The 26329-nt window shown below is 33.9% G+C and overlaps 1 protein-coding gene across 1 annotated transcript in view; it reads right to left on the bottom strand.

Annotated features, from left to right (window-relative positions):
- Nucleotides 1–26329, bottom strand: part of SPATA16 (spermatogenesis associated 16) — a gene marked incomplete at its 3' end in the record, with an annotated part of 230265 nt that overhangs the window by 119406 nt on the left and 84530 nt on the right. Inside the window, exon 3 of the mRNA XM_084232360.1 lies at nucleotides 25210–25299. Coding sequence (XP_084088486.1) covers nucleotides 25210–25299 — 90 coding nt within the window. The remainder of the gene's footprint in view (nucleotides 1–25209; nucleotides 25300–26329) is intronic.

The raw sequence follows: 26329 nt of genomic DNA, 5'->3' as shown, positions 1-26329 counted from the left end.
TATGGGCGAAAACCCTGAGGAGGTGGATTATAGGGTGTAGGGTAAGGAAAAAGTATTAGGCTTTTCTGCCCTCCTGCCATTAGGATAGATGACGGAACCCTGCGGTCCTGAATTCATGCCTGATGGCGGGCACCTGGAATAGGGTGTGGGCATATGTAGATGGGATTCACCTGGGCTGAGACTGTGCTTTTTAAGGGCGATGTCACAGGGACGCCAGTAGAAGCCGAGAAGAGCAAAAGAAGCAGAAGCAGAGATCACCGGAGAGCCCAGTTAGAGTGAGGATTTGCTGGGGGCTGGGACGCCTGCCAGCTTCCTGGCCCCCCAGCACCCCTGCCTGCTGTGTACCCGGTAAATCCCAATAAAAACCTGCAAAACCACTGAGGACTCTGATTCCTCCTTTACCCAGTCTGCATGGGATCAGAAAACCTGCTCAGTGACCAGTTCCTGCCTTTACATAGGGTAAATGAAGATTACTCAGGCTTATGCACTGTTGGCCTCTGTGGCTGTCACCAGAGGCTTTGAATGCAGGAGTCACATGGTCTTGGGGTACGCATGCCTGATGGTGGACATCTGGAGTATGGTGTGGGCATGAGTAAATGGGCACACCTGAGCCCCGATGCTTCCCGACCCTGGCACCAGCTTTTTTGCCTTATCTAAGTTGACTTTTTGATTATCTCCTGCATGGTTGCACACAGGACAGTGTGTGGAAGAGGATGGTGTGGCCAAGCGCAGTGAACGGCTATGAGAGGAAGAGACCATGAGAGAATGCCGGAGAGCCCAGGGAGAGGAAAGATTCGCATGAGGCTGCCAGGCCTGCTGCCCTCCAGGCCCCCTTGCTGCCCTGCACCTGGTTGCCTCTGAGGGCTCCAGGACTCTCCTTTACCTGTTCGCCTGAATCAATAGAGAGCCCTGCCTGCACTACACAGGCCATCTGAAAATAGTGATAGTTTTATTTCTTCTCCCAAATTGGATTCCCTTTATACCTTTCTCTTGGCCAGATAAGACTTCAAAAACTATGCGGAATAGCAGTGGTGAAAATGGACATCCTTGTCTTGTACCAGTACTTAGAAAAAAAGGTTTCAATATTTCACCATTGCATGTGAATTTGGTTGTGAGTTTCTTACATAGTTGGCCTTCATTATCCTGAGGTATGTTCTTTCTATTCCCATTTTACTAAGTTTTTTTTTTTCTTTTTCACAGATGCTGAATCTTATTGAATGCGACCTCTGCATCTGTTTCTATGATCATATGGTTTTTGTTTCCTTTTGCTGACGTGGTGAATTACTTGATTGAATTTTGGATGTTGAAAATTCATCCCTATATCCCTGGAATGTCACTTGATCACGATGTATGATTTTTGATGTATTATTTTGTGGAATTCAGTTTGATAAGATTTTGTTGAGGATTATTTGCATCTATGTTCTTCAGGGAAGTTGGTCTGTAATTTTTTTTTTTGGATATCTTTATCAGGTTTTGGTATCAGTGTGATGTTAACCTCATAATGTGTTTTGAAGGACTCTTTATTTTGGAAGAATGTGAGAAGGACAGCTATTAGGACAGCTTGTAGCACATCATTGAATGTTTGAAAGAACTCACTAGAAAAACCATCTGAGTCCAGATTTTTTTGGGGGAAGACTTGATTATTATTTTAATTCCATTGCTTGTGATCAGCCTGTTCAGGTTTTCTACTTCTTTCTTATTCAGTTTCAGAGGGTTGTAGATTTCTATGAATTAATTTCATCCAGATTTTTCAATTTGGTGGCATATAGCTGTTCATATAAATCTCTTATGATCCTCTGTATTTCTGAAATATCTATTTTTCTCCCTTTTTTTTCTTAGTGAGACTAGCTAGGGGTTTGTCTATTTTGTTGATTTTTTTTTCAAAGAATCAGCTCTTTATCTTTTTTTTTTTGAGCTGTCTTTTCTATTTCATTTATTATCTAATTTTTATTATTTTCTTTCTTCTACTGGCTGTTAATGTGTTTGTTTTTCTTTTTCCAATACCTTTAGGTGAGAGGTAATGTTTATTTGAACACTTTCTTGATACTTGATGTGAGCCTGTATTGTTATATACTTCCAGCTTAGTACTGCTTTAGCTGTGTCCCATAGGTTCTATAGGTTGTCTTCATTTTTATTCATCTCAAGATATTTTAAATAGATTTTTAAATATATGCCTTTCTTGATTACCTCTTTTATTCTAATTTGTGTTTTTCAATCTCCATTTATTGGAGGTTATTTTCTGCTTTCATCTTGCTGTTGATTTCTACTTTGATACCATTGTGATCAGAGCATAAATCTTCATGAATTTATTGACACTTGTTTTGTGACCCAGCATGTGGTCTATCTTGAAAAATGTTCCATGTGCACTTGAGAAGAATATGTAATCAATGTTTTTTTTTAAACTGTGTCCTATCAATCCATGTGCTCTAATTCCTTATTTAAGGCTTTTTTTTTCCTTCCTGTTGATGTTCTGTCGGGTTGATGTGTCCATTGGCGAACGTGGGGTGTTGAAATCTTCAACCACTATGGTGTTGCTGTCAGTGCCTGATTTCAGATCTGATAATGGTTGCCTTATATATTTTGATGAGCCTTCATTTGGAGTATATATATCGTGGAGTGTTGTCTTCTGATGTATATTTCACTTAATCATTATATAGTGTTTGTCTCTATTTTAGCTGGAGTTCTATTTTATCCGATGTAAGTATGGCCTTTTTGGATCCCATTGACTTGTAGGATTGTTTTCCAACCTTTTACTTTGAGTCTTTGTCTTTGTAGCTCAGATGAGTCTCTTGAAGACAGGTGAAAGCTGTGTTTTGTTTTTTGATCCAACTGGCCACTCTGTGCCTTTTGATTGATGAATTCAGTCTATTTACATTTAATGTGAGGATTTGTTGTTGCCATTTTGTTCTTAGTTTTCTAATTGTATTTAAATCTGCATTCATTTTTTTTTTGAGTAAATTTTCTTCTCTTTGATTAAAATAGGAGAGCCCCTTTCAACATTTCTTATAGGGGAGATCTTCCCTTTATTTCTATGAAAACATATCTTTGTTGTATGTGAAGGAGGGTTTTGTGAGATACAATAGTCTTAGCTGGCAATTTTTGTCATTTAGTATTTTGAATACATCTTTCCATTCTCTTCTTGCCTGTAAGGTTTCCTCTGAGAAGACTCAGTCTGGTGGGCTTTCCTTTATAGTTTAGCTTCTTTTTCCTAGCCATTTTAATTCTTTCCTTTCTTGAACTCTAGGTAGTTTAATAACTATATGTGTCAGTGTAGATATCATTATATTTAGTTAATCTGGTGTTCTTTTAGCTTCATAAACTTGTATATATTGAGTTCACTCATTAGGTATGGAAGTTTTCCTATATTTGAATGAATTCTCTGCTCCCTTCTCTCTCTCTTCCCTATTTGGGATACACATTATCTTTTTGTTGCCTTGCCAGATGGGAGTCAGATAGATCTTTGACTCTTTTGTTCTTTATATTTCTCTTTATTCTTTCACTTGGATCCTTTGTGCATTACAATTTTCATGGTCACTAATGTCTGAAATCCTGCCAGTTTCACCTGCATTTTGGTTGACTCCCGAAGACAAACACAAAAGTCCCCACTAGGAAGACTGAGCTCACTGTGGTAACCTGCAGTTTTTTTTTATGATTTCTAGGCCTTGGCTGAAGGATGCAGAGAGGGAGTTTGGTAGCATCCCCAGCTCCCAAAGGTAGGCACAATTACAGAAACTGTCTAGGGGACACATGAGTGGCTCTCCCTAGTGCCAGAATCAATCACTGGTGAAGTGGGTATCCTTAACTGAACAGTCAAGCAAGTTATACTCTTGCTGAGAAGTATGCACTCTCCTCTTGGATCAGAGCCATGGGAGAGCCCAGGGAACTGGCAGGGAAAAGGCACATATTCCTCCAGGTGAACTGGCACCATTCCTAACTTACTGTTTCTCAGTCTTTTCTACCCTTTCTGATGTTTTCTGTTTCTTCTTTGCTAAAAATATGTTCTTCATATACCCAGCTCCACTTAAGATGTGACTACGTCCTCTACAAATCTATCCTCAGTGTCCCTGAAGGAAACAAAGACTCAAGGATCTTGCCTGTCTGACATCTTTCTTGTCTCTAGAAATTTGTATTTTTAAGATTTGAGTAATCTCCATAGTGCTTTTCATAATGACTGCACCAACTTCCAGCCTCACCAACAGTGTAAGTGTTCCCTTCCCTCTAATTCCAAAATCTGTTGTTTCTTGTCTCTTGGATAATAGCCATTTTCAAAGGTGTGTGATGATATGTCATTGCTTTTTTGTATTTGTTAAATGCACAACTTAAAAAAGGGTAAAGGGAATAGAGTCTTTTTTAATACTGATTTTTAAGCAGTGGGTTGAGGATTAAGAGATTGGTAAGGAATAGTCAGAGAGATAGGAAAAAACACAGAGTGTTTTGTCTGGGGATCCAGGGTAAAAAGAGGGAGCTGATTCTCATAACAACATTGGAGATATGATACTAGGTACTAACATTTTTTTCATAACAGAGGCTAAAATTTTGCCAAGGCCAACACGATTGGGAGTGGTAAAAATTGGATTCCTTATCCTTATTATTTAGCTCCAATTCTAATGGAGTTACCACCAGATTTTGTGATTCAGGTAATTTGACAAGAGTATAAAGAATAGCAGAAAAGCTTCAGAAACTAAAATTAAGATGGAATATGTAGGAGATATAATATGTAGAAAAAGAACATGTTCTTAAATTATAGCAGGCAAAGGATATCCCAAAATAGGCTGGGAGAGAAAGATGATAAAAATGTCTTTAAAATGTTAAGTCTTGGCTTTCAAACTTAGGAATATATTGGATAAGATGATCAGAGAAACCTTACCCAGAAAAACTGATATTCTTAAACAAAATGGACTGAAAACAAACATAACAGGTGTTTTTTAAATAATTATTTGGATAAAATTTTAATTTACAGAAAACTTTCAAAAATAGTAGTGTTAACATATACCCTTCCACCCAGCTTCCCCTTGCTTCCTCTATTTTTAAAAGATTTATTGATTTATACATACAAGAACTGGGGTGCAGGCCAGAGGTATGGGGTAAGAAGATTGAACAGAGACAGAATGGGGAGCAGAACAGGCAGACCTACTGAAATACACTGCTGAGGGGAGCAGTGGGTGAGACAGAGCAGGAGAGTCTGCTGTGCCATGTGGGTCAGCTACCTGGCCATGTATCAAACTCAAGCTGCAGTGTCTGGCAATAGCTTGATAGCACTGTGTCTTTAACCCCCCACACCATGAGGGAGGCCCCTGCTTCCTCTAATTTTAACAGTGTGCAAAACCATGGTGCAATGAGTAAAACCAGGAAATTAATATTGGTACAAGCCAATTAATGAAACTGCTTACTAAAGTCTTATCATTCTTTCCTTAATGTGCTTTTACCTTTTTTTAAATTTAGATAACATTGGTTTACAACTCTATATGATTCATACGTATAGGTTCATATCTCTTCATATGTGCGTTACCATGACACACCCAAAAGTAAGTCACTGTGGTCCTCCACCATCATCCACTGGGCTCCCTGCCCACCTTTGCCCTTCACCTTTCCACTGCCCTGCTGGTCTCAATGCTCTTTCCTGTTCTATTCCATGGTCTAAACAAGGATCCCACAGAACATTTCGTTTGTGTCCTTTAATCTTTTACATGTCCTCTTTCTGTCCTTGTCTTTCCTGGCCTTGAAAATCTTGTTAGTATTGACTAGTTATGTAGAATGTTTCCCAAATGAATTTGATGTTTTCTCATAATCAGATTGAAAATACCCATTTCAGAGAAGAATACAATAGAAGTGATGTGGTATCCTTCTCATTCATACTATTAAGGGGGCACATAATATTGATATTGTTGTACCGGGATATTAACCCAATCACCTGATTAATGTTGTATTTGCTGGGTTTCTTCATCATAAAGTAACTAGGTTTCCTGTTCTAATTAACTAAAGCTTAGGAGAAATATTTTGAGACTATGATATCAAGTTTCTCCTCAAACTTTGCCTACTGATTTTAATATCCGTTATTGGTACGTTTAAATATTTTTTTAAATTTAATTTTTAAGGTTAATAGATTTTACTTTTTAAGCAATTCTGAATCCACGGCACAACTGAATACAATGTAGGGAGATTTCCCACAAACTCCCTGTCCATACACACTCAATCCATTACTATCAACATCCCATAACACATGGTACATTTGTGAGCCTGTATTGGCACATAATTGTCATTCATAGTCCATGCACATTAGGGTTCACACTTGGATCTGTACTTTCTATGGATTTGTCCAAATATATAATGTATCTACCATTGTAGCATCATAGAAAATAGTTCATGGCCCTAAAATTCATCTGTGATCTTTCCTCCCTTCTAACCTGTGGAAGATACTAATCTTTTTACTTTAGCTATTTTGGGAAGTGGTCCATTATATAACGTGCCTTTTGCAAATATTGTGTCATTATTCTCTTGACAAAGTTTTTCACAGAGAAGATAATTTTAAAATAAATCCAGTTTATTTCTTTCTTTCATGGATCATGCTTTGGCTGTATCTAAGAAGTCATTACTATTCTCAATATTCTCAAGGTTACCTAGGTTTTGTCCTGTTATATTCTTGGAGTTCTGTAATTTGTACTTTATATTTAGGTCTATGATACATTTTGAGTTCATTTCTATGAAAGCTATAGAATCTCTGTATAGATCCTGTTTTTTTTTTTTTTTTTGAGATGTGTATGTCTAGTTGTTTCAGCATCATTTGTTGAAAAGCACCTTTGCTTGATGGTAGTTCCTATTTCTTTTACTTTTTGTTAGAGATGAACTGACTATATTTATGTGGGTTTCTATTCTGTTCTATTGTCAGTTTTTTCCCTCTATCTTGATTATTGTGTCTTTATGGCAAGTCTTAAAGTTGGGTTGTGTGAATCTTCCAATTTCCCTCTTTTCTAATGTGGAATTGGTTTTTCTGTCTCTTTTGTCTCTGCATATAAACTTTAGAATTAGTTTGTTGGTATCGACAAATAATTTGTTGGAATTTTGATTGGGAATGAGCTAGATTAATAGATCAGGGAGGGAAGAACTGACACCCTAACAACATTGTGCCTTTTAATCCACGAACACAGACTATTTCTCCACGTATTTAATTATTTTTGATATATTTCATGTTCTGTAGTTTTCCTTATATAGATCATGAATATATTTTGCTATTTTTATTGTCATTTTGAAGAATGGTAATGTGACTTTAAATTCAAACTCCACTCAGTTATTACTGGTATCACGGAAAACAATTGAGTTTTGCGTATTCAACTTATATATTGCATCCTTGCTATAATTATTTCTTTAGTTGCAAGCTACAAAAATGACCATCATTTGCCAGCAAAGACTTTTATTCCTACATTTCCAATTGGTATATATTTTATTTCCTTTTCTTGTCTTTATTAGCTAGAACTTCCGGTTCAATGTTGTAAAGGAATGGTGAAAGGGGATATCATTGCTTTATTCCTAATTGTAATGGGAAAAATTCAATTTTCTTACCATTAAATGTGATGTTAACTTAGAGATTTTGTAGAAAGTTGTTCTTCCTCATTTGAGGAATTCAGCTCTATTTCTAGTTCCTTGAGAGTTTTTAATCATGAAGTGATGTTGGGTTTTATCAGATAATTTTTCTACTTCTATTGATATGATCATGTGATTTGTCATTGTATTACATGATTTCCAAATGCTTAAAAACCTTGCATAAATCCCAATTGGTTATGGCATACTATTCTTTTTACATATTGCTGAGCCAATTAGCTAATTCTTTACTTAGGATTTTATATCTATGTTCATGAGAGATACGGTCTATAGTTTTATCTCCATATAATATCTTTGCCTTATTTTGGGACAAAGGTAATGCTGGCTTCATAGAATAAGACAAGAAGTATTTTCTCTGTTTGCATATTCTGGAAAACACTTAGGAGAATTGGTTTAATGTTTTTCTTAAATGTCTAGGAAAAATTCACCAGTGAACTCATGTAGGCTCAGTCCTTTCTGTTCGGAATGTTTAATTAAATATTAACTCAAGTTTTAAACAAGGTGTATGTAGCCTATTTAAACAGTCTATTTCTTTGCAAGTTTTGGTGAGTACTTCTTTCAGAGAATAGGTCTATTTCATTTAGGTTATCAAATTTTTGAGCAGTTATTCACAGCATTCTTTCAATATTCTTTTAATATCCATGAGATCTAAGTGGTATTTCCTCTTTTATCTTTGACCATTGCAACTTGTGACTTTGTTCTTTTTTCTTAGTCTAGGTGTATTGATTTTATTGATCTTTTCAATGAACCAGTTGTCTTTATGTTTTTTTCTATTGATTTCTTGTTTTCAATTTTATTGTTTTTGGCTCTAATTTTTATTATCCCTTTCCTGCTGCTTATTTTGTATTTGATTTGCTCTTATTTTTCCACTTTAGTCAGGTGGTACTTTAGATTATTGATTTTAAATATTTTCCCCCTTAATATAGGCATTCAAGAATAAAAATTTACCATATGTATAATTCTTGCTGAATTACACCGATTTTAAAAATAAGTTGTTTTTCCTTTTAGTTGAAGATATTTTAAAACTTTTTAAGATTTTTCATTTGGTAAATATATTATTTAAATCTCCAAGTTTAGGGGGATTTTTCCAACTATTTCTCCATTATTGTTTTTGAGTTCTAATTTCACTGTGGCCTGAGAGCAGACATTGTATGATTTCTAGACTTTATAATTTGTTGAGTTGTAGTTTATGGCCTATTTTTCTCAGTGTGCCATGCAAGAATGAGAAGAATGCATATGTACTGCTGTTGAATGAAGTAGTCTATAGCTGTCAATTATGTCCAGTTGATTGATGGTGTTGTTAAGTTCAACTTTTTCCCTATTGATTTTCTGCTTGCTGGATCTGTTGTTCATTTCTGATAGAGGGGTGTTAAAGTCTCTGACTATAAAAGTGGGTTCATCTATTTCTCCTTTCAGATCTATTATTTTTATACCATGTATTTTGACCTTCTAATATTAGGCACATACATGTTAAGGATTCTCAGGTTCTCCTGGCATATCGACATGCATATCATTATGCATTGCTCTTTTTTATGTCGAGAAATTTCCTTGGTTCAAAGTCTGCTATGTCTCGGATTAGTAAAACTACCGCTTTCTTTCAATTAATGTTAGCATGGTAAATACACTTTCTGTCCCTTCACTATTCCTACACATGTTACTTTACATACAAATCTAGTTTCTTGTAGACACAATATTGCTTAGTATTATTTCTTGATCCACAACTCTGTCTTTTGCTGGCATATTTAAACTTTAAACATTTGAAATGACTATTGATATAATTGGACCACTAGCTATCATATCTGTTACTATTTTCAATTTGTTGCCACTAATCCTATTTTGGTTTTCCACACCATGTCTGTCCTTTGGGTTTTGGTTGAACATTTAGATGGTTTAATTTTCTTTTTTTAAATTAAGTTAGTTCATTTTAAAATGAAAAATAAATTACAGCCTTGTTTATTTTTAGACAATATATGATTTATGCCCTAAGTGGGGTCACCGTAGTTCTCGGAACACCAAAGCATACATAGTTCATCATCTTGTCCTTTGTGATACCCCCGCCACTTGATTTGATCCCTTCTCCTCCTATTGCCCTCCTGGATGCCTCATATTTATGGTCAGCTCTCAAGTTTTATCCCTGTCTAACCCTTTGTTTGGTTTCTCTATATTCCACATACAATAGATGATTCAATTTTCTCTCCATTCTTGGCCTCTCAATTATTCTTCTGCTTTTATACCCAGTGATTGCCCAAGAATTTTTAATGTACACTTAAAACTAATCCAAGAATAATTTCAAATAACACTATGCTATTAAACAGATAAGGATATTACTGAAAATTAAAAAATACTCTGAATTTTCCCCTTCCATTCCTTGTGTTTTTGCTCTCATTCATTTTCTTGTCAATAAACACACATAAGTGCCTGTAAAATATACGAATAAATAATTGAATATATTTTGCTGTATTTTGAACAAATTATATGTTAAATCAATTAAAAATATTAAAAATAAAAATATTTTATTTTCAAGTGTTCATCCTCTGATACTCTTCCTTTCTTTATACAGATCTGAGTTTCTGACTCACCAGCATGTTTCCTCTCTCTTAAGAACTTCCTTTAACATTTTTTATAGGAATCTACTGGCAATAAAATTCCTCAATTTTGCTTATCTAAGAAAATATTTCCTCAATTTTGAAGGACACTTTTTCTAGATTCAAAATTAAGTAGTTTTTTTTTTTCCTGTCAATATTTAAAATGCTTCTTTCTCTCTTCCTGCTAGTGTGGTTTCTGAGGAGAAGTTGGATCGCATATTTTCTCTTATCTTTGCTCCAAATGGTAACATGATTTTTTTCCTCATGCTTTTTTTTTTTTTCAGTATTTGTTCCTTATCTTTTTATTTTGGAAATGGTATGCCAAGAAATACAGGTGTGTGTGTGTGTGCCAATGTGCATGTGCGCATGTGTGTGCACACACATGCGTTGGTGGGGAGACACGTAGGGCATTTATTCTAGTTGGTGTTCTCTGGGTTCCCTCGGTCTGTGTTTTGGTGTCTGACAATAATATTTGAAAACTCTCAGTCACTGTTTCAACACTATTTTTGTTTTTCCCTTCTCTTCTCTGGTATTCCTACAATATGTATATTATAATTTTTGTGGTTGTCCTTTTTTCCAGTCCTTTTTTTATTTGTCATAGAGTTATTATTTTGAAAGTTTCTATTATATCCTAAAGGCACAGAGATTCTTTATTCAATCACTTTCATTCTACTAAGTAGCCCATCAGTCATTTTTTTAGTTTCTGTTGCAGTTTTTTTAATTTTTAAGATTTCTTTTTAATTCTTTCTTAGAATTTCCATCTCTCTACTTATATTATCCATCCAGCCTTGCATGCAATCTATGTTTTCTATTAAAACCCTTAGCTATGTGTGTAAACTTTACATATAGTTTAAAATTTTTCCTGTTCCAATAATTCCAACATTCTTCCCACATATGATCTTGAGTCTATTCTAGTATTGTTCAGTTTCTTCAAACTGTGGTTTTTTTTTGATTTCTATTATTTTTTGTAATTTTTTTGTTGAAAAATGGATATGATGTACTTGGCAGAAGAAATTGCAGTCAATAGGCCTTTAGTAATGTGGTGGTAAAGTACAGGGGAGGGAAACATTCTAAGATTAGCTCTCAGGCTATGATTTGCATCATGTGAGCATGTGCCCTCGACTTTGAACTTCATCAGTGCTTCTCAATTTGTTTTTGTCCCGCCCCCCCCATATATATGATGAAATGGTTAGAGGGGACTAGAGTTGTCTTTCTCAGATTATTAAGTCCTGTTTCTTTTGAAGAAAGGTCATGTTAAGAAGAACAAAATGCTATAGTCATTTCAAAACTGTTCATCGTCTTTTCCCCTGTTGAAGAAAGAGGGGATTTTTCTTCCATATTTAATGTGAGTACCTTGTAGAACTCTGGAGGTAAAACTCACAAAAATATAGGGGCCTCTCTATGACTGGGTTGCCCTGGAATTGTTAGCTCTCAGAATTGTGTACATTGAGGCTGCAGCAAGTATGAGTCATGTTTTCCTGCTATAGCAGTTGTTCCCATGGAGATTTCCACTCAGAGATTTCTCCCACAGTAAGTTGTGATTCTCTGTGTTTGTCTGTCTGTGCAATTTGGAGACATCTGGTTTGCCTACAATATCACATCTTTAACACATCTAAGAAGAGTTGATTTTTCAATTTGTTTAGCTATTTATCTGTGTTTTGGATAAAGTGATTTTCTAAGTTTCTTACATGTTGGATCAAAAACTGAAAGTATGTTAGCAAATCTTGCCTATAGCAATTAATACTATGATATTTGCTTATCCTGATTTTCTCTACATATATCATTGGTTATTTTGTATGGAAGTTTTTCTTTATCCTGTATATTTATTTTTCTATTACTATAGACTCATAGATATGGTGTTGTTTAATTCTATGAGCTATAAAATTGATACTATCAATATTTGTTTTGTTACTCAAGTTGCTTCACTTTTGGTTATCAGGACTGCCTTTTGATTAACCTTTATCTCAAGTAGGTATTTAAAAAATGATTGGGTAATATAAATAAAGAAGCTGACACTGTTGTATTTTCTGAGGATATATATTAATATTTATAGTCTAATAATGTCCTTTTAAAGAAGATTTTATTGTTCTTTTGTGTTGTGTGTCTATATATCTATACATGAGTGAGATCATCCAGTATTTGTCTTTCTCCTTCTTTCTTATTTTATTTTGCTTATCATAATTTCCTCCAATTCCATCCATGTTGTCACAAATGGCAAGAATTCATCTCTTTTTTATAGCTGAGTGGTATTCCATTGTGTGTATATGCCACATCTTCTTTTTCCATTTATCTGTTCTTGAGCACTAAAGTTGATTCCATAACTTGGTCATTAAACATAGTGTTGCAATGAACTTGAGTTAATATATCCCTTGGAATTAGTGAATTTCCATATCATGGATTTAAAAACAAATAGTTGAATTGCTGTATCATATGGTTTCTCTATTTTTAATACTTTTGAGGAACCTCCATTTATTTTGCATAGGGAAATATGACTGCAGAATAGAGAATAGAGGCTACTAGAGGAGGAAGATAGGGGTGGAAATAAAGTGCAGATGGGATCCCAAAGATCTATGGTGGAGAACTATGGGTATTTTGGTGGTGAGTGTAGTGTAGTAACATAGATCTGAACAGTTGTGAACATATTCTCCTAAATCATAAAAAGTGTTGTAAAGCAATGTTACCTCAATAGTCTTTATTGAGGTTTTTAAAATCTCACATATGAGATAATATTTAGGGATTTATACTGTAATATAGTTATACTATAATATTTATAACAGAATATAAAATAATATATACAATATATAATATAATATTGAGGGATTTATAATATCACATATATGTATGTTAGATATACAGCATTATAAATAGACATCTATATATACTACACATTCTTATCATGGAAAGTCTAGTTTCCACCTTTCACCATCCATATAACACCTTTTACTATATTTACCTGCCCTTTCTGGCAACTAGTACTTTGTCCTTATAATCTAAGAATTTGTTTTTGTTTTCTTTATTCATTAGTTGTGATCTTTGCTTTACATACATGAGTGAACTATTACAGTGTTTGTCTTTGCAACTGTCTTTTACAGGACATGCATATTTCAAAAAGGAGACAAAGTGTGAATTCTGAGCAGAATGAAGATTGCATTGAAGACCACCAACCACCTATATGTTTCCTTAAGAAAAGTACATTAATGAAAGAACTCTTGCAGAGCAAAAGTTGGAAAAATATGCCAGTCTTGACCTTTGAGCCTGGTGGAACACAAGGCAAAGTAAGACTTTCTTGAGAGTCCCTAAGCAAAACTGACACTAACCTGATTTGGAATTCAAATTCACAGCTGCTATGATTGTATAGAATAGCAAAAGGTTTAGCGAAGACAAGCTATTCCTGAAACGCTGGGGAGATTTTCTTTGCTAGATATCCAGACATATAAAACCATATACACAGCAAAGTGTGTTTTTGGCAATACAACAAACATTTAGATATATGGGTAGAATAGAGGCCAGAAAAATTAAAAAAAAAGTGATACAGGGAGAGCCAACAATGAATATCAATAACAAAAGAATTTGTGTCAAAATAATTGGTTATTGATTGAGAGGAATACATGGAAGTAGATTCCTACCTCATTCCATACATAAAAATCAATTTTCATTGGGTCAAAACTTCAATGGCAAAGAGAAAATGTAAGTTTTAAAGACAATGTAGGAGACTGTCTTGATAAGCTTAGTATTGGAGAGAATTTTAAAAACTTCGAGCGAATGATGAAGGAATTTGACTACACTAAAACCATATCTTTATGCTTATTTTTAATTTAAAAATGCATGATATGATTATATGTCACATACTAAACATGATTAATTGTTAATGCATATAACTAAAAATTATTAGAACTCAGGATATATAACTGTCCTAAGATTCAATGATATCAAAAGAATCCATAAAAAGTGAACAAAAGATAAATATACAAATAAGTATATTTTGCAGAAGAGGACACATGATTTGCCAGTAAATATATTAAAAATGCACAGGATCATTGAATAAAAAAATAAATATTATGACCACAATGAAGCAATACCATTTCAAACTCACCAAATGACAAATCTGAAGTCTGACAATACCAAATGCAGCCTTTCATTCAGGAGTCAGGGTCTTGACACATAAAATTAAGCTTGAATTCCAGATTTGTTACTTATCAGTGGTATGATCTTTGACAAGTCCTTCAAACTCTAGCTTACACTTCCTCACCTACAAAATACAGAATATAACTTTGCAGAGTTGTGAGGATCAAAGATAATGTACTCAAACATCTGACATAAAGGTCGTCAAAGTATAGAGAGTCATAGATGATAACAGCTAAAACTGAGATAAATTGATGTGGTAGTCCAGCAATACAGTGCTTATACCAGAGTTACACTCAAAAAAATTCCGACTGAATTCTGAGTATCTGACAGGGTTTTAAATATAATTTCTTCAAAACTTGTAACAACACCACCAATAATAGTTATAGCAACAATTAATTGATGGCTTAATTTATGCCAGGTATTGAGTTTATTATTTTATGTCCATTATCTCATTTAATCTTTATGCTTACTTTGTAAAAAAGTATTATCATCTCTATTTTATGGTTGAAGACATTGAGATTCAAAGTGCTTACTTAATTAACTTGCCCAAGGTCACACGTAGTTAGTCATTTGTAAGTTTAGGAATAGAATACAGTCTTTCTGGTTTGACTATAATTCTCTAGTGTAGATGATTCCTTTTCTGCAGGCAGATACAGAAGCAGAACATTTGATTTATAAGCAATATTCACAATTAGTAGCATCATGATTAATTTATGTGCATAATAGTGTGATTAACTAATCCCAAAAAAGAGGAAAAGAAACAAGGGGAATTACAGTCAAGCACTGGTAACCTGACATTCTTTCACTGTGTAATTTGAAGGTTCACTTGTTCCCCTGGGGTCTCCACACTCTAACTTTCTTCAGGAATAATTGGAATAACATCAAATGAAATAGGATCCTAAAATTTTACTCATGCACAAACATTTAAAACACAGTCAGAATTTTGTCCCTTTTAACTCCTTATATTAGCCATAACCTTGTCCTTCTCTATTAACAATGGACTTTCAAAAAAACAGGCTTGTTGATTTTCAGAGTGAGACAGGATCTGAAAGTCTTGTGGGTCCATCTTGCCTCTTGTAGTAAAATTCCTCTGCTAAAAGGTTGCTTAACATATTCTGGCTTTAATATTGAGAAACTCATTCTCTCTTGAGGTAACTTCATCTATCTTCAAAAAGCTCTAATTGGTAAAAATGACAAAAAATAGTGACAATAGTTCATTTTTATGAGGCACCAAGTACTGTGCTAAGTAGACTATATAACATCTCTCATTTACATTCATAATAAGCCTGAGACATAGATGTATCATTATTTCTAATTTGCAGATTAAAGATGACGTTTCATTCCATTTATTATAATGTTAGCATCTTCAGACTAAACGCTAACCCCTTGACAACACTTAGATAATACAAAACAGCACAGAACTCTGAGTTAAACTTCAGCCCCTTTGGGTTAAACAATCTTATGTTTAATTAATTTTATGTTTATGTTTAATTTTATATTTAATCTACATTCCATAATTGTGGACAATGTGGAACCAGGTGGACATCTGATTGAAAGGAAGAAACGTGGGAAGAGAAGATACTTATTTCTTTTTTTTTTTGGTGAACTTTTTTAATTTTATTTTTATATTCGCCATACAATTGCAACCCCCTTATTTTGACCCCAATCTCTCCTTTTCCCGCCCAGCCCCCCCCCATAGTGTGTCTCTGGTTCATAGTTGTTTGTTGATTTTGATTTTTTCTTTCTTAGTTATTCTTTTTCCTGGTCCCTTATTTAGGTTTTCCAGATTCCTGCTATGAGTGAGACCATCCGGTATTTTTCCTTGTCTTTCTGACTTATTTCACTGAGAATGATCCCTTCCAGCTCCATCCATGTTGCTGCAAATTGCATGTGTTTATCTTGTTTGATTGCTGAGTAATATTCCACGGTGTATATGTACATCTTCACAAAAATCTACAAAGAGCTGATGAGACTCAACAAAAACAAAGAAAATATTTCTTTACTCTAACAAATGTAACATCCTATGACCATTCTGTCATCTCTTTTATGTAGTCTTCATTGTTCCACCATTTTTTTTTTAAGTTGTAAGGTTGGATCTAGGACTAAGAAAAAATGCTTCTCTGTACTCTGCCACAAGTTTTCTAGGCTAATATTTACAGAAAGTGAGCACAGTTCAGGAACTGTGAATTTCTAAATTATTTTAGAAATGTTTATTGCTAATACAAATGCATAACATTATTCAAAAAAGGGGAAAGAATAATTATAAAGATAACATAGGCATGATGAAGAAATCACAAAGTAAATTAATGTTTATTTTCCTTTAATGAATTTTTTGGATGTCCTTTTCAACAGCCTTAGTCATTTTCCCCTACATTCATATAAGATCATGTATCTATGTAACAATTTACCTAATTTGAGCAATATCCAAAATAGCCAACTTTTCTTAAGGCAACAGCATCTTTCTTATAAGTTTAGATATTTATAAGTCTGAAACTTCAAACCCTTGAGAATAAGAGATGCTAGAAACTTGAAAATTTGGTATATATTAACCTTTTTCCCTTGAAATCAAACACTCTACCTTACATATTTAAAAACTGGGTGAACTGCAATTGTATACTTATTTAAACTAAGCTATGTGAAATGGCTAAATCTGAATTTGTTAATGTCTGCTTTAGAAATAACATACCAAGAAGCAACACTTTTACAAGGGTTCATACACCTTTGCCATATCTAGGAAAAAGAAAAGTCACTCAGTTGTGGGGTGACCGTGTCCATCTTTCAGCACACAACTCTGTTACATGTGACTGTCTAATGCTAACCCAGACTAAAGCTGTTGTGGCAAGGTGAATGACTTCCAATAAAGAGAAAGAAATCCCTTCAAGCAGATGGCTTGTTTAAGAATGAAATTAGTCTACAGTCTTCATTTATTCTATTTGTAGGCATAACTGAGAACTTAGTTTAACCCCCAATATTTGTAATGTATTATTACTATTCTGAGTGGTGAATGAATGGATTTTACAATTTCAATTGAATCAGAACTGAGTTAAAATAAACTCCTAACACTACTATCATCTCTTCAGAATTACTTGTCTTGAGTCTACCTGTCAGTATATTCTCCTCCTTTACAACTGCAGTTGAAGACACACAGTAATCTCACTTAAAATCATAGTTTCATGACATCAAAACCATGATGTTTCTTGTTGATTGCTATTATAGTACTACTCCTGAATGATTGTCTATAGCAACACCACTATTTTGTTTTGAGATTTCTGAACAAACACTTCGTTTTTGGATTACTTGTTTTCTTTTGTCACATTGTGATTTCTGTATGTATTATGTCCAATTTCCAGTAAGATCAGCTTTCTCATTAAAAACGAAACCAGCAATGACAACAGCAAAACCACTCTGCAAAATCCCTTGTTGGTTTCAAGAAAGCCAACTACTCCCATATCTAATGACCTCTATTATAAAATTTGTCATGAAGGCAGTCCTTTTGAAGTATTTTGTTGTGATAGGAGAAACAGAGTGCTTGGCCAAAGAAAACTGTTAAATATCTTGTTGCTCATATAGATCCAGATGCTATGTGTTTATAATAATTCTTAATAAAAAATTGGTACTCCAACATGTCGTAACATAGGCATCGTTGATAATTTACTTCTAAAAGAATTTATTTTCCAAATAATTTATTTGAAGATTTTCAAGGAGCAGAATTCCAGAAAATTCAAATATCCTAAATCTCAAATTCAGAAAATACAGAATAAAATAAAAGCAAATGTAATCACTTATTGTTTAATGGGTATCACCAGGGAGGAAAAACTTTGGGAAACTGAACTAGATGCATTTAGAATGGTTTGTTAAGGAACAGAAAAAAGAGGACACTCAAAAAGGAAAGAGGAAAATTTTGAGAAAAAAGAGTCGTGAAACAAGAAGAGAAGGAGGATGAGAGAGGCAGGTAGCCAAAATGGTAAATTAGGAGCAAACGAACAGCATTGTCAGAGCTTAAGAGTAAGATAGGCAAGGCCTCCATGGTGGCGCAAGGGGTTAAGTGTCAGCACCATGAGGCTATTGATAGCACTAGTTTGATCCCCAGTCAGGGACCTAACTTAAATGGATCAGCCAACCTCTCCCGACTCACACGCAGCTTCCCTTAGCAGTGTATTTCAATCTGTTCTGCTCCCCACTCTGTCTCTGGTGAATCCTCTAACCCTCCACAGATCTGCCCTACACCCCAGCTCTTGTATGCATAAATCAATAAAATAAGCCTTTGAAAAAATAGTGAGAGGCAAAACTGAGAATTTGCTGTGCGGAAGAAAATTCTTAAGCGTACCAATAAGCAGACTGATAAACTTATTTTTTTACATGTTATTAATTTTTGATCCTGAAATGTAATATAAAATAGCTCTGAAAGTCAGTGTTACTTAGTATACTACTTTAAAAAGGGTGAAGATAAGAAAATATTATACATTTTTACTACTTAACCTACTTTGTGCAACATCACACACATATTAAATGGTAATATTGCACACCAAATTTGTTGCAGATAGTAAATGAAATAAAATACCTTTTTCTAATGATTGACTGCTTTAGACTAAAATCTTTTTCAATGGATTAGCATAAAATTTGATATTGGAAGGAATGCTCTTGGTGGCAGAAGGAATCTCAGCCTTTATCCATCAGGGATTAAACCCTAGTATACATTTAAATATTGAAGAGATGGCTTGATCCAGGCTTCAAATCTGATGCTGTAGCCAACAGTCTTTTGTGGGTTCTAGATCAATACATAGATCATAAATTTGTTGAATGAAAAATTTATCAAGTTTGTAAATATATTTACTTGCTAAACAGTTAATTTTACCTCTTTAAAAATATAAAATAATTCTATAGATAGATTTGAAGGGAGTAGGGACTTCAGGGTTCTAGAAACTTCAATTTCTCTTTCTTCTTGTCTGTCCCTCTATGGGATTCACAATCCAGGTTGTGCCGTGTTGCTCAATGTCCATTTTCCTATCTTGGCTCTCTCTAGCTTCAGGAGATAAAGCAGAGAGCTGATACATAATCTCATTAAAATAAATTTTTGTAAATTTTATAAATAGCTAAAACAAGTTTTATTAAAATGGTAAATTTGGTCACTCTCCAAAATTTGGGAAAGAATAATTATAATAAATTCTTAGAAACAAAATATGACTTTTAAAACATTAGAAAGAAATCAATGTAAGTTGTTCAGCTTCCAAATTAAATTTTAGATTATATTCATGAACAGAAAATAGTCATAAAATATATTCAAGGAAAATAAACATATATGCAAGAACATATTCATATGGATAAACTACTATTTTAGCTTTTGAAAAAAATTGAACAATGAAACCAAAATCTGGTTCCTAGAAGAAAAAAACAAAATAGACAAACCTCTAGCTAGGTTCACAAAAAAGGTAAACTCAAATAAGATCAGAAATGAGAGAAGTTACAGCAGACATCTTAGAAATTCAGAGGATTATGAGATAACTATGACATTTGTGTCAGTAAGTTCAATAACACAGAAGATATAGGCAAATTCTTAGAAATATACAATCATTCAAGGTTCAATGAGAAAGAAGTTCACGACACAAACAGATCAATTACAAGCAAGAAAATTGAAACAGTAATCAAAAGTCTCTCAATAAACAAGAGTTTAGGGCCAGATGAGTTCTACGAAAACTTCAAAGATGAGTTTATATGTAAAAATGAAATAAATGGTACATTTCTCTACATGAAAAAGCCCATACTTGAGAAACCCACAGCTAACATTATTCTCAACAGTGGAAAACTGGAAGTTTTTCCACTAGGTTCTAGTACAAGATAAGGATGTCCACTTCACCACTACTATTTAACACAGTATTGGAAGTCCTAGCTAAAACAATTAGGTAAGAGAGGAATATAAAAGGAATCAAAATTGGAAAAGAAGTAAAATTATTATTTGTAGATGACATGATAATATATATAGAGGCCCCTAAAGATTCCATGAAAAACTAATTGAAACAATAAATCAGTATAGCAAGGTAGCAGGTTACAAAGTCGATACACAAAAACCAGTTGCCTTCTTGTATGTAAACATACAGGAAACTTTTCGAAAACACAAACAATGCTGTAAACCAATGTTATCTCAAGTAAAAAAAAAAGGAAATTGTATGAACAACCAAAATAAAGCTAAGTTTGAATAGGGTATTTCAAATAGCAATCAACAGCAATTTTAAGTTAAAAAAGGAAAATATACTCATATTAATTGAATATTTTGAATAAGAGTATTTTAGTAATCTTTAAATTTAATAAATTCTGCAAATCTGCCATTTGGCAAGTTGATTCTTCATTGAGGCAACAATTTTACGAATAGGACTACTTTAGCTTTTTAAGATGACACTATTTGAAAAAATTAAAATTGGGTGTTTTGGTGGTGGTCATGGCATGGTAACATATATCTAAAGAGTTGTGAACCGACACCCCCCTAAAGCATATAAAGTGCTGTAAACAAAGTTACCTTAATAAAAAAGAAATAAAAAATAAAAGCCACAAAATTTCTTGGCTAGCTTTGAACTATCTCTTGAAGTCTCAAAAATCAGAAACCTTGAACCTACAGCAAAATTAGCTGGACTTAAATATGGCCACTTCCTTTGGAATTACTAGTGGAAGGGTGACTCAAAAGCCATTGTGCTCCTGACAGTCTTGTCCTGTCCTGCTTTCCTGGTATAATTATTAATAGTGTCCACTTTTCCTATCACAAATGTCCAGTTTGACAGATAAATTATATGGGCTCTGATTAGTGATCTTCATCTCTCCGTAGTTCACATCCTTCTATCTTATAATTGACTTCCTTCTCAAACTGTCTGCCTTCTCAAACTGTCTGCCTTTGTCATCATTTGATTGTGTTATTCCTACTCTAGTATCCCGTCTAATTCATATATGCAGAAATACACAGCTAAATCTTCAACAATAATGGATAAAGTGGCATCGCTGTGCTTTCTCCTTTAGTGTTATTTTCTACTTGCTTCCTCTTACATGACATGGTTTTAACTAAGCATTCTGTGCAATGTCATCTCTTTCCCGCCTAGGGATCTTCACTATAGTAGATATCATGCTAGCCCATGACTTTAACAATGATTGCTCACTCTCATCTCTACCTTTCAAATAGGGTTGTACTAGTAACTTCATGTGATATCTTCTTGTTGAGACAATCAAATGGTTATTAACTGTAATCTCAAAAGTTAGTAAGTTTAATTTGCAGATCCTGAACTGATGCTTGGTGTATGCCAAACCTTGTGACGGTCTTATTGTCAAGAGTCATTTCTTATCTTTATAGATAACTTGGTCTGTTGGTTTATTTGTTTCAAATCTCTGCATATTTTTTCTTGTTTTATCCTCTTTCTTGTCTAGTACTTAATGATGGGTGTCAGTGTTGGGGGAAGAGGGACATATTTGAAAAGGATATTTTACATCAACACATATCATTTAATGTGTATAGAGATAAAAAGATGTTAAGGATATAGGTTAGGCTACTTAGTATTTCAGGTAAGGTCTCAAAAGTTACTATATTTTTTAAGGGTGAATTATGGCTTAATACAATCTCAATTAAATTTGTAATCTGAAAATGTGTTTTCATAAATTTAACCAGTGCTAATTATCTCCTTAAGGGTGAACAGCACCCCCGAAGAGAATAAACAAAAATTAAACATCCATATCTTTATTCAGTGTTGTATCATCTATATATTTACTCTTTCTTCTCCCAGGATGTTACTGAAAAGATATTGATCCATAAAATAGAAGAAACTTCCCATTGTTGTAAACCTGAATGGATACCGTCCCATTCAATCATAGGGAATAGTATTTCCTCTAACATCTGTGGTTGAGAATCTGGACTTTTATGATTTTGTCTTAGAATCTTTTTTGTCCTATTCACTAGGAATTCCTTCTTGGGTGAAAATGGTTAGGCTCGGAAAACTTTAGATAATCCAATTTAGTTCCAGGGACTGGTTACAAATGTTAAAACTTGGCTCAGATTGGAGATGATCTACTTCACTGAGTCATGATCTTAAGACCTCAAAGTCAAATATTAATCACATTGTTCTATATTTGTTAGGTATGTCTTAATTTCAGAAACTTGACTACTTGCCATCCTTAAGGAAATAACCTTGATGTTAGTTTCTCCAATGAGCTTTTACGTAATGTGCTTATAAGAGGTCTGACCCAAACTATCCAAATATACAATATTGATAAGAATGCTTTATATATTTATTTACACTTATTGTTCTACATTAGAAATCTAATAGCTAAGAGACACTAAAATATTTACATTAATAGTTCATATCATTTTTTTTTTTTTTGCCTCTGGGGGAAAGGATCAGTAATACGGTTTTGAGGGCTATAACTGCCAAGGAAACCAAGGTGAGAAAAACTTGAAAATAATTTTATTTATTTCTCTGTTGTAAAGTCCACACCAGCATAACAAATTATCAGGAACTTTCTCAAGTTTTGTCAGGTCACTCATCAAATGATATTCAACAGATATACTGAGCTGCCCGCAGTGACATACATGTGAAGGACAGGTATATTCATAGTCAGTTTTACATAAGAAAACTGACAGTGGACATATTCCTGATTTTCAAGATCTCATTATGTGTTTGTTTTAGGATCCAAAAAGAAATTTTGCCACTCCTTCAACTCAAATAGTTAGACTTAATATAATAAATTATAATCAATCAATTTATAATCAGTCAATTTGGCTCTTCCCCAAACCAAAAAAATCATAGTTTTTGTAGCATTTGTCAATTTCTATAGTGTAAAAATTTCCAGCAATGCTATTATCTCCAGCAGTGAAAAAGTTAGCTCTCCCCAAATTTCTGAATATTTAACAATCAGCTTTCTAGGGTCTGTTCAAACAGACCCAGCACAACACTATCAATCTTTCAATTACAGATGAAGACCACAATAAACTGACTCCTAAGAAAAACTATCTTACGGATATATCTGCTTATATTACACTATTAGCTTCATTTATAGCTAGTGACTTTTAAAATTTGCGACAAATATATGTGGAATATAGAGAAACCAGACAAAGGGTCAGATAAAGCCAAACTCAAGAACTAGCACTTGAAAGCAGACTATAGAGTGAACACATTCAGAGGGGGGGAAGGAAGGTGATGGGCAATTACAAAGTGTGGAGGGAACACAGTGGACTATCGCGGTGGACTACGGGTGCTTTGGTAATGAGAGCATGGGGTAGCAGCAAGGAAAAGGGGAATCCTATACTTCCAAAATATAAACAGCAATGTAAACCAAAATTATCTCAATAACAAAATGTATTTTTCAGGTTGTATTAAAATTATAAAATATATTGTCTCAAATTAGCTTATTCTAATTGAAACTATTTATACAAATTATCATTAAATAAATTTCTTAATATTAAACCATCTTTGAATTTATCATATGAATCCTACTTGATTATGGATAGACTTCAAATATATTGTTGAATTCAACTTCCTAGTATTTTAAGAATTTTTTTTTCTGTATTTAAAGGGAACATTAATCTATTTTTTCATTGTTGTAATCTGTCTTGTTTTGATGGTATTACTATGGAGTAAATAAATTGGATACTTTTCAAAAGAAATGTGTGGAACAAAAGGAAGCTTAGTATCATCTCTTAAAGTTACCCTTGCTCACAGGTTCACAGATTTAGGAGAAGTGTGAGGGCAGAAAGTAAACCACAGGGTCAACTCAGTGGAGAAAAAGTAACAAGAAGCCATATGTGAGTATATGAGATGAAGCATATTGGAGAAAGAGTAAAAAGAAAAAAGTAAATTTGTATATTAAATAAATTGGTATGTTTTAAAAGTGGACATTAACAATCAGGTAAATTGGTGTGGTTATTGGCTGTTTTACTGCAAAGTGAGAGTGGTTGGGATGAATTCGGCCTCCCCAATCATTTAATTAAATTCAGGTAACTCCCAGGGCCAATTTTTACAAGTGGATTTCATGTGTCAACCTTTTGGTATCAATTGCAAGAAACCATTTTATTATCTACTTAAATTCCTTAAACTTCATTTTCTAAGAAAGTGTTCTTTGTAAATGTTCTAGAGATAGCAGACACTTGCAACCTAGCCTCCCACCCCGACACCTTCCTGGTTACTGTGAATTTGAGAGGAGTTGTGCTTGAAGTAAGTGTAGAAACCACCACAATCTTTTTTGCTTAATTCCTGAGGTGGGATGGAATAGCGAAGGTCCCAATAAATATTGGGAAATGAAAATTCTTTGGGAGTATTAACCAACGGAAGGGGAGTCGGATATGATAAGCTTGAACCAGGGAGCGAAAACACCTTGGTTGTCTTAGGTAGAAGGATTCTGAATTTATCATAGAGGTTTTTCATGCAATTCTTTGCCATAAGTAGATTCTGGGGATGAGAAGATTAAGAGGTGTTTCAGCAGGTTTCTACGAAACATATTGGGGTCTAGGAGATGATATTTTAGAACATCTAACGACACTTGGTCTTGTAATTATGCCACCTCCCTCTACAAATGGGCTCCTGGGGTCTTTTTCATGGAGCTGGATACAAAGAGATGGTCACAGAAGTGTCATTACAACCAGGACAAGAACTTGAGAGCAAAGAGATCAAGTTCATTTTTCATGGACATTTTCCAATCATTACAGTGACCTCATGGTTGGAAAGTCAGAATTTTACTAAGAACCATGAACACAGAATGACATTAATTAAAGAAAAAGATAGTCAATAATTGTTGATTTGACATTTATAAGGTAATAATTCTGGTAAAATCATATTCCATGGGAGAAATGGAATGTTCTATTACACTGTTACCAGAAGTTGAGGATAAAATTCATTTAACTTGAAATAAATCTTCACAAAAGTTATAATAAACATACCGGGCAGCTTCTGAATATCTCTCCAGACATCTAAACACTGTTGCTTGACGAAGATGATTTCGGAAATAGGCTGGATTCAAAACAATGCTCCTGTAAAAAGATAAAAGAAATGCAGATGTAATTAGATTTTAAAAAAACAACCAACTGTTACCAGAAGTGTATAGGAATGAAATAACACGTATTCGATGTTATGCACTATGTATTTCAAATGTGACTAACAAATGAAGCCTTTTTCTTCCTGTAATTGTCAGTTAAGACAAATAAACAAGCATTATTGAAAAACTAATAAGTTTGCATGATAAAAGCAATTTTATTTATAGCATTAGATATATTTTATAGATATGGCAATAACAAAGAATTATGGATTCAACTTACAGGTAAGACATGATGTTATTTTATTTGCTTATGTTAATAAATCAGGCAAAAATCACAGGTTATTTATGGTATGTCTACATGTAATGAGGGAGGATGTGGTTACCAGCTGAATTTATGTTAAAAAAAAAAGGAACAGGAATTCAGGTGACAAGTTCCTGTGCACATCATAGTTAGGTTCTGTGAACTCCCCCTGCATGATAACATAGTACCATTAATAGAGGATTCTGGTCTCGATCTTGCCAATTTTGGTTAAGACCTTTATTCAGAAATAGGAAAATGAATTTTCATTTTTCTCTTGATTGAATAAGGTGATTTATCTATCTATATCTCTGATTATTCTGTCATCTCATAGATTCTGGAGTCCCAGTGCCTGCACAGTGGACAGATGATTATGCCCCAGCTGCCTTCTTTGCTGGAGTTAAATTTTCCAGCTTCATTGAAAGTCAGGCACTTTTCAAGGCATTTGATATGTTGAAGGGAAGTAGACAGATGCATGCTATGACCTATCACTGACTGGGAAGACAGACATTAGTGAATGTTTGACATGTGGCTTATACTACAGAGTGTCTTATGTTATTGATGGAGGACACAAAATGTTGTAGAACAAATATAGGATAATAAACATTCTTGTGAGTCTTAAACAAGTTGATGAGAATCACTTGGAAATATTTCCTTATTGAAGGTTCTCAATCTCTTTTTTTTTTTTTTTTGAGAGGTCAAAGAACTTTTGAGAATCATGTAAATG

The sequence above is a fragment of the Talpa europaea genome (genome assembly GCF_964194135.1).
Source record: "Talpa europaea genome assembly, chromosome: 4".
Taxonomy (NCBI): domain Eukaryota; kingdom Metazoa; phylum Chordata; class Mammalia; order Eulipotyphla; family Talpidae; genus Talpa; species Talpa europaea.
This window is presented reverse-complemented; position numbering and strand designations above follow the sequence as displayed.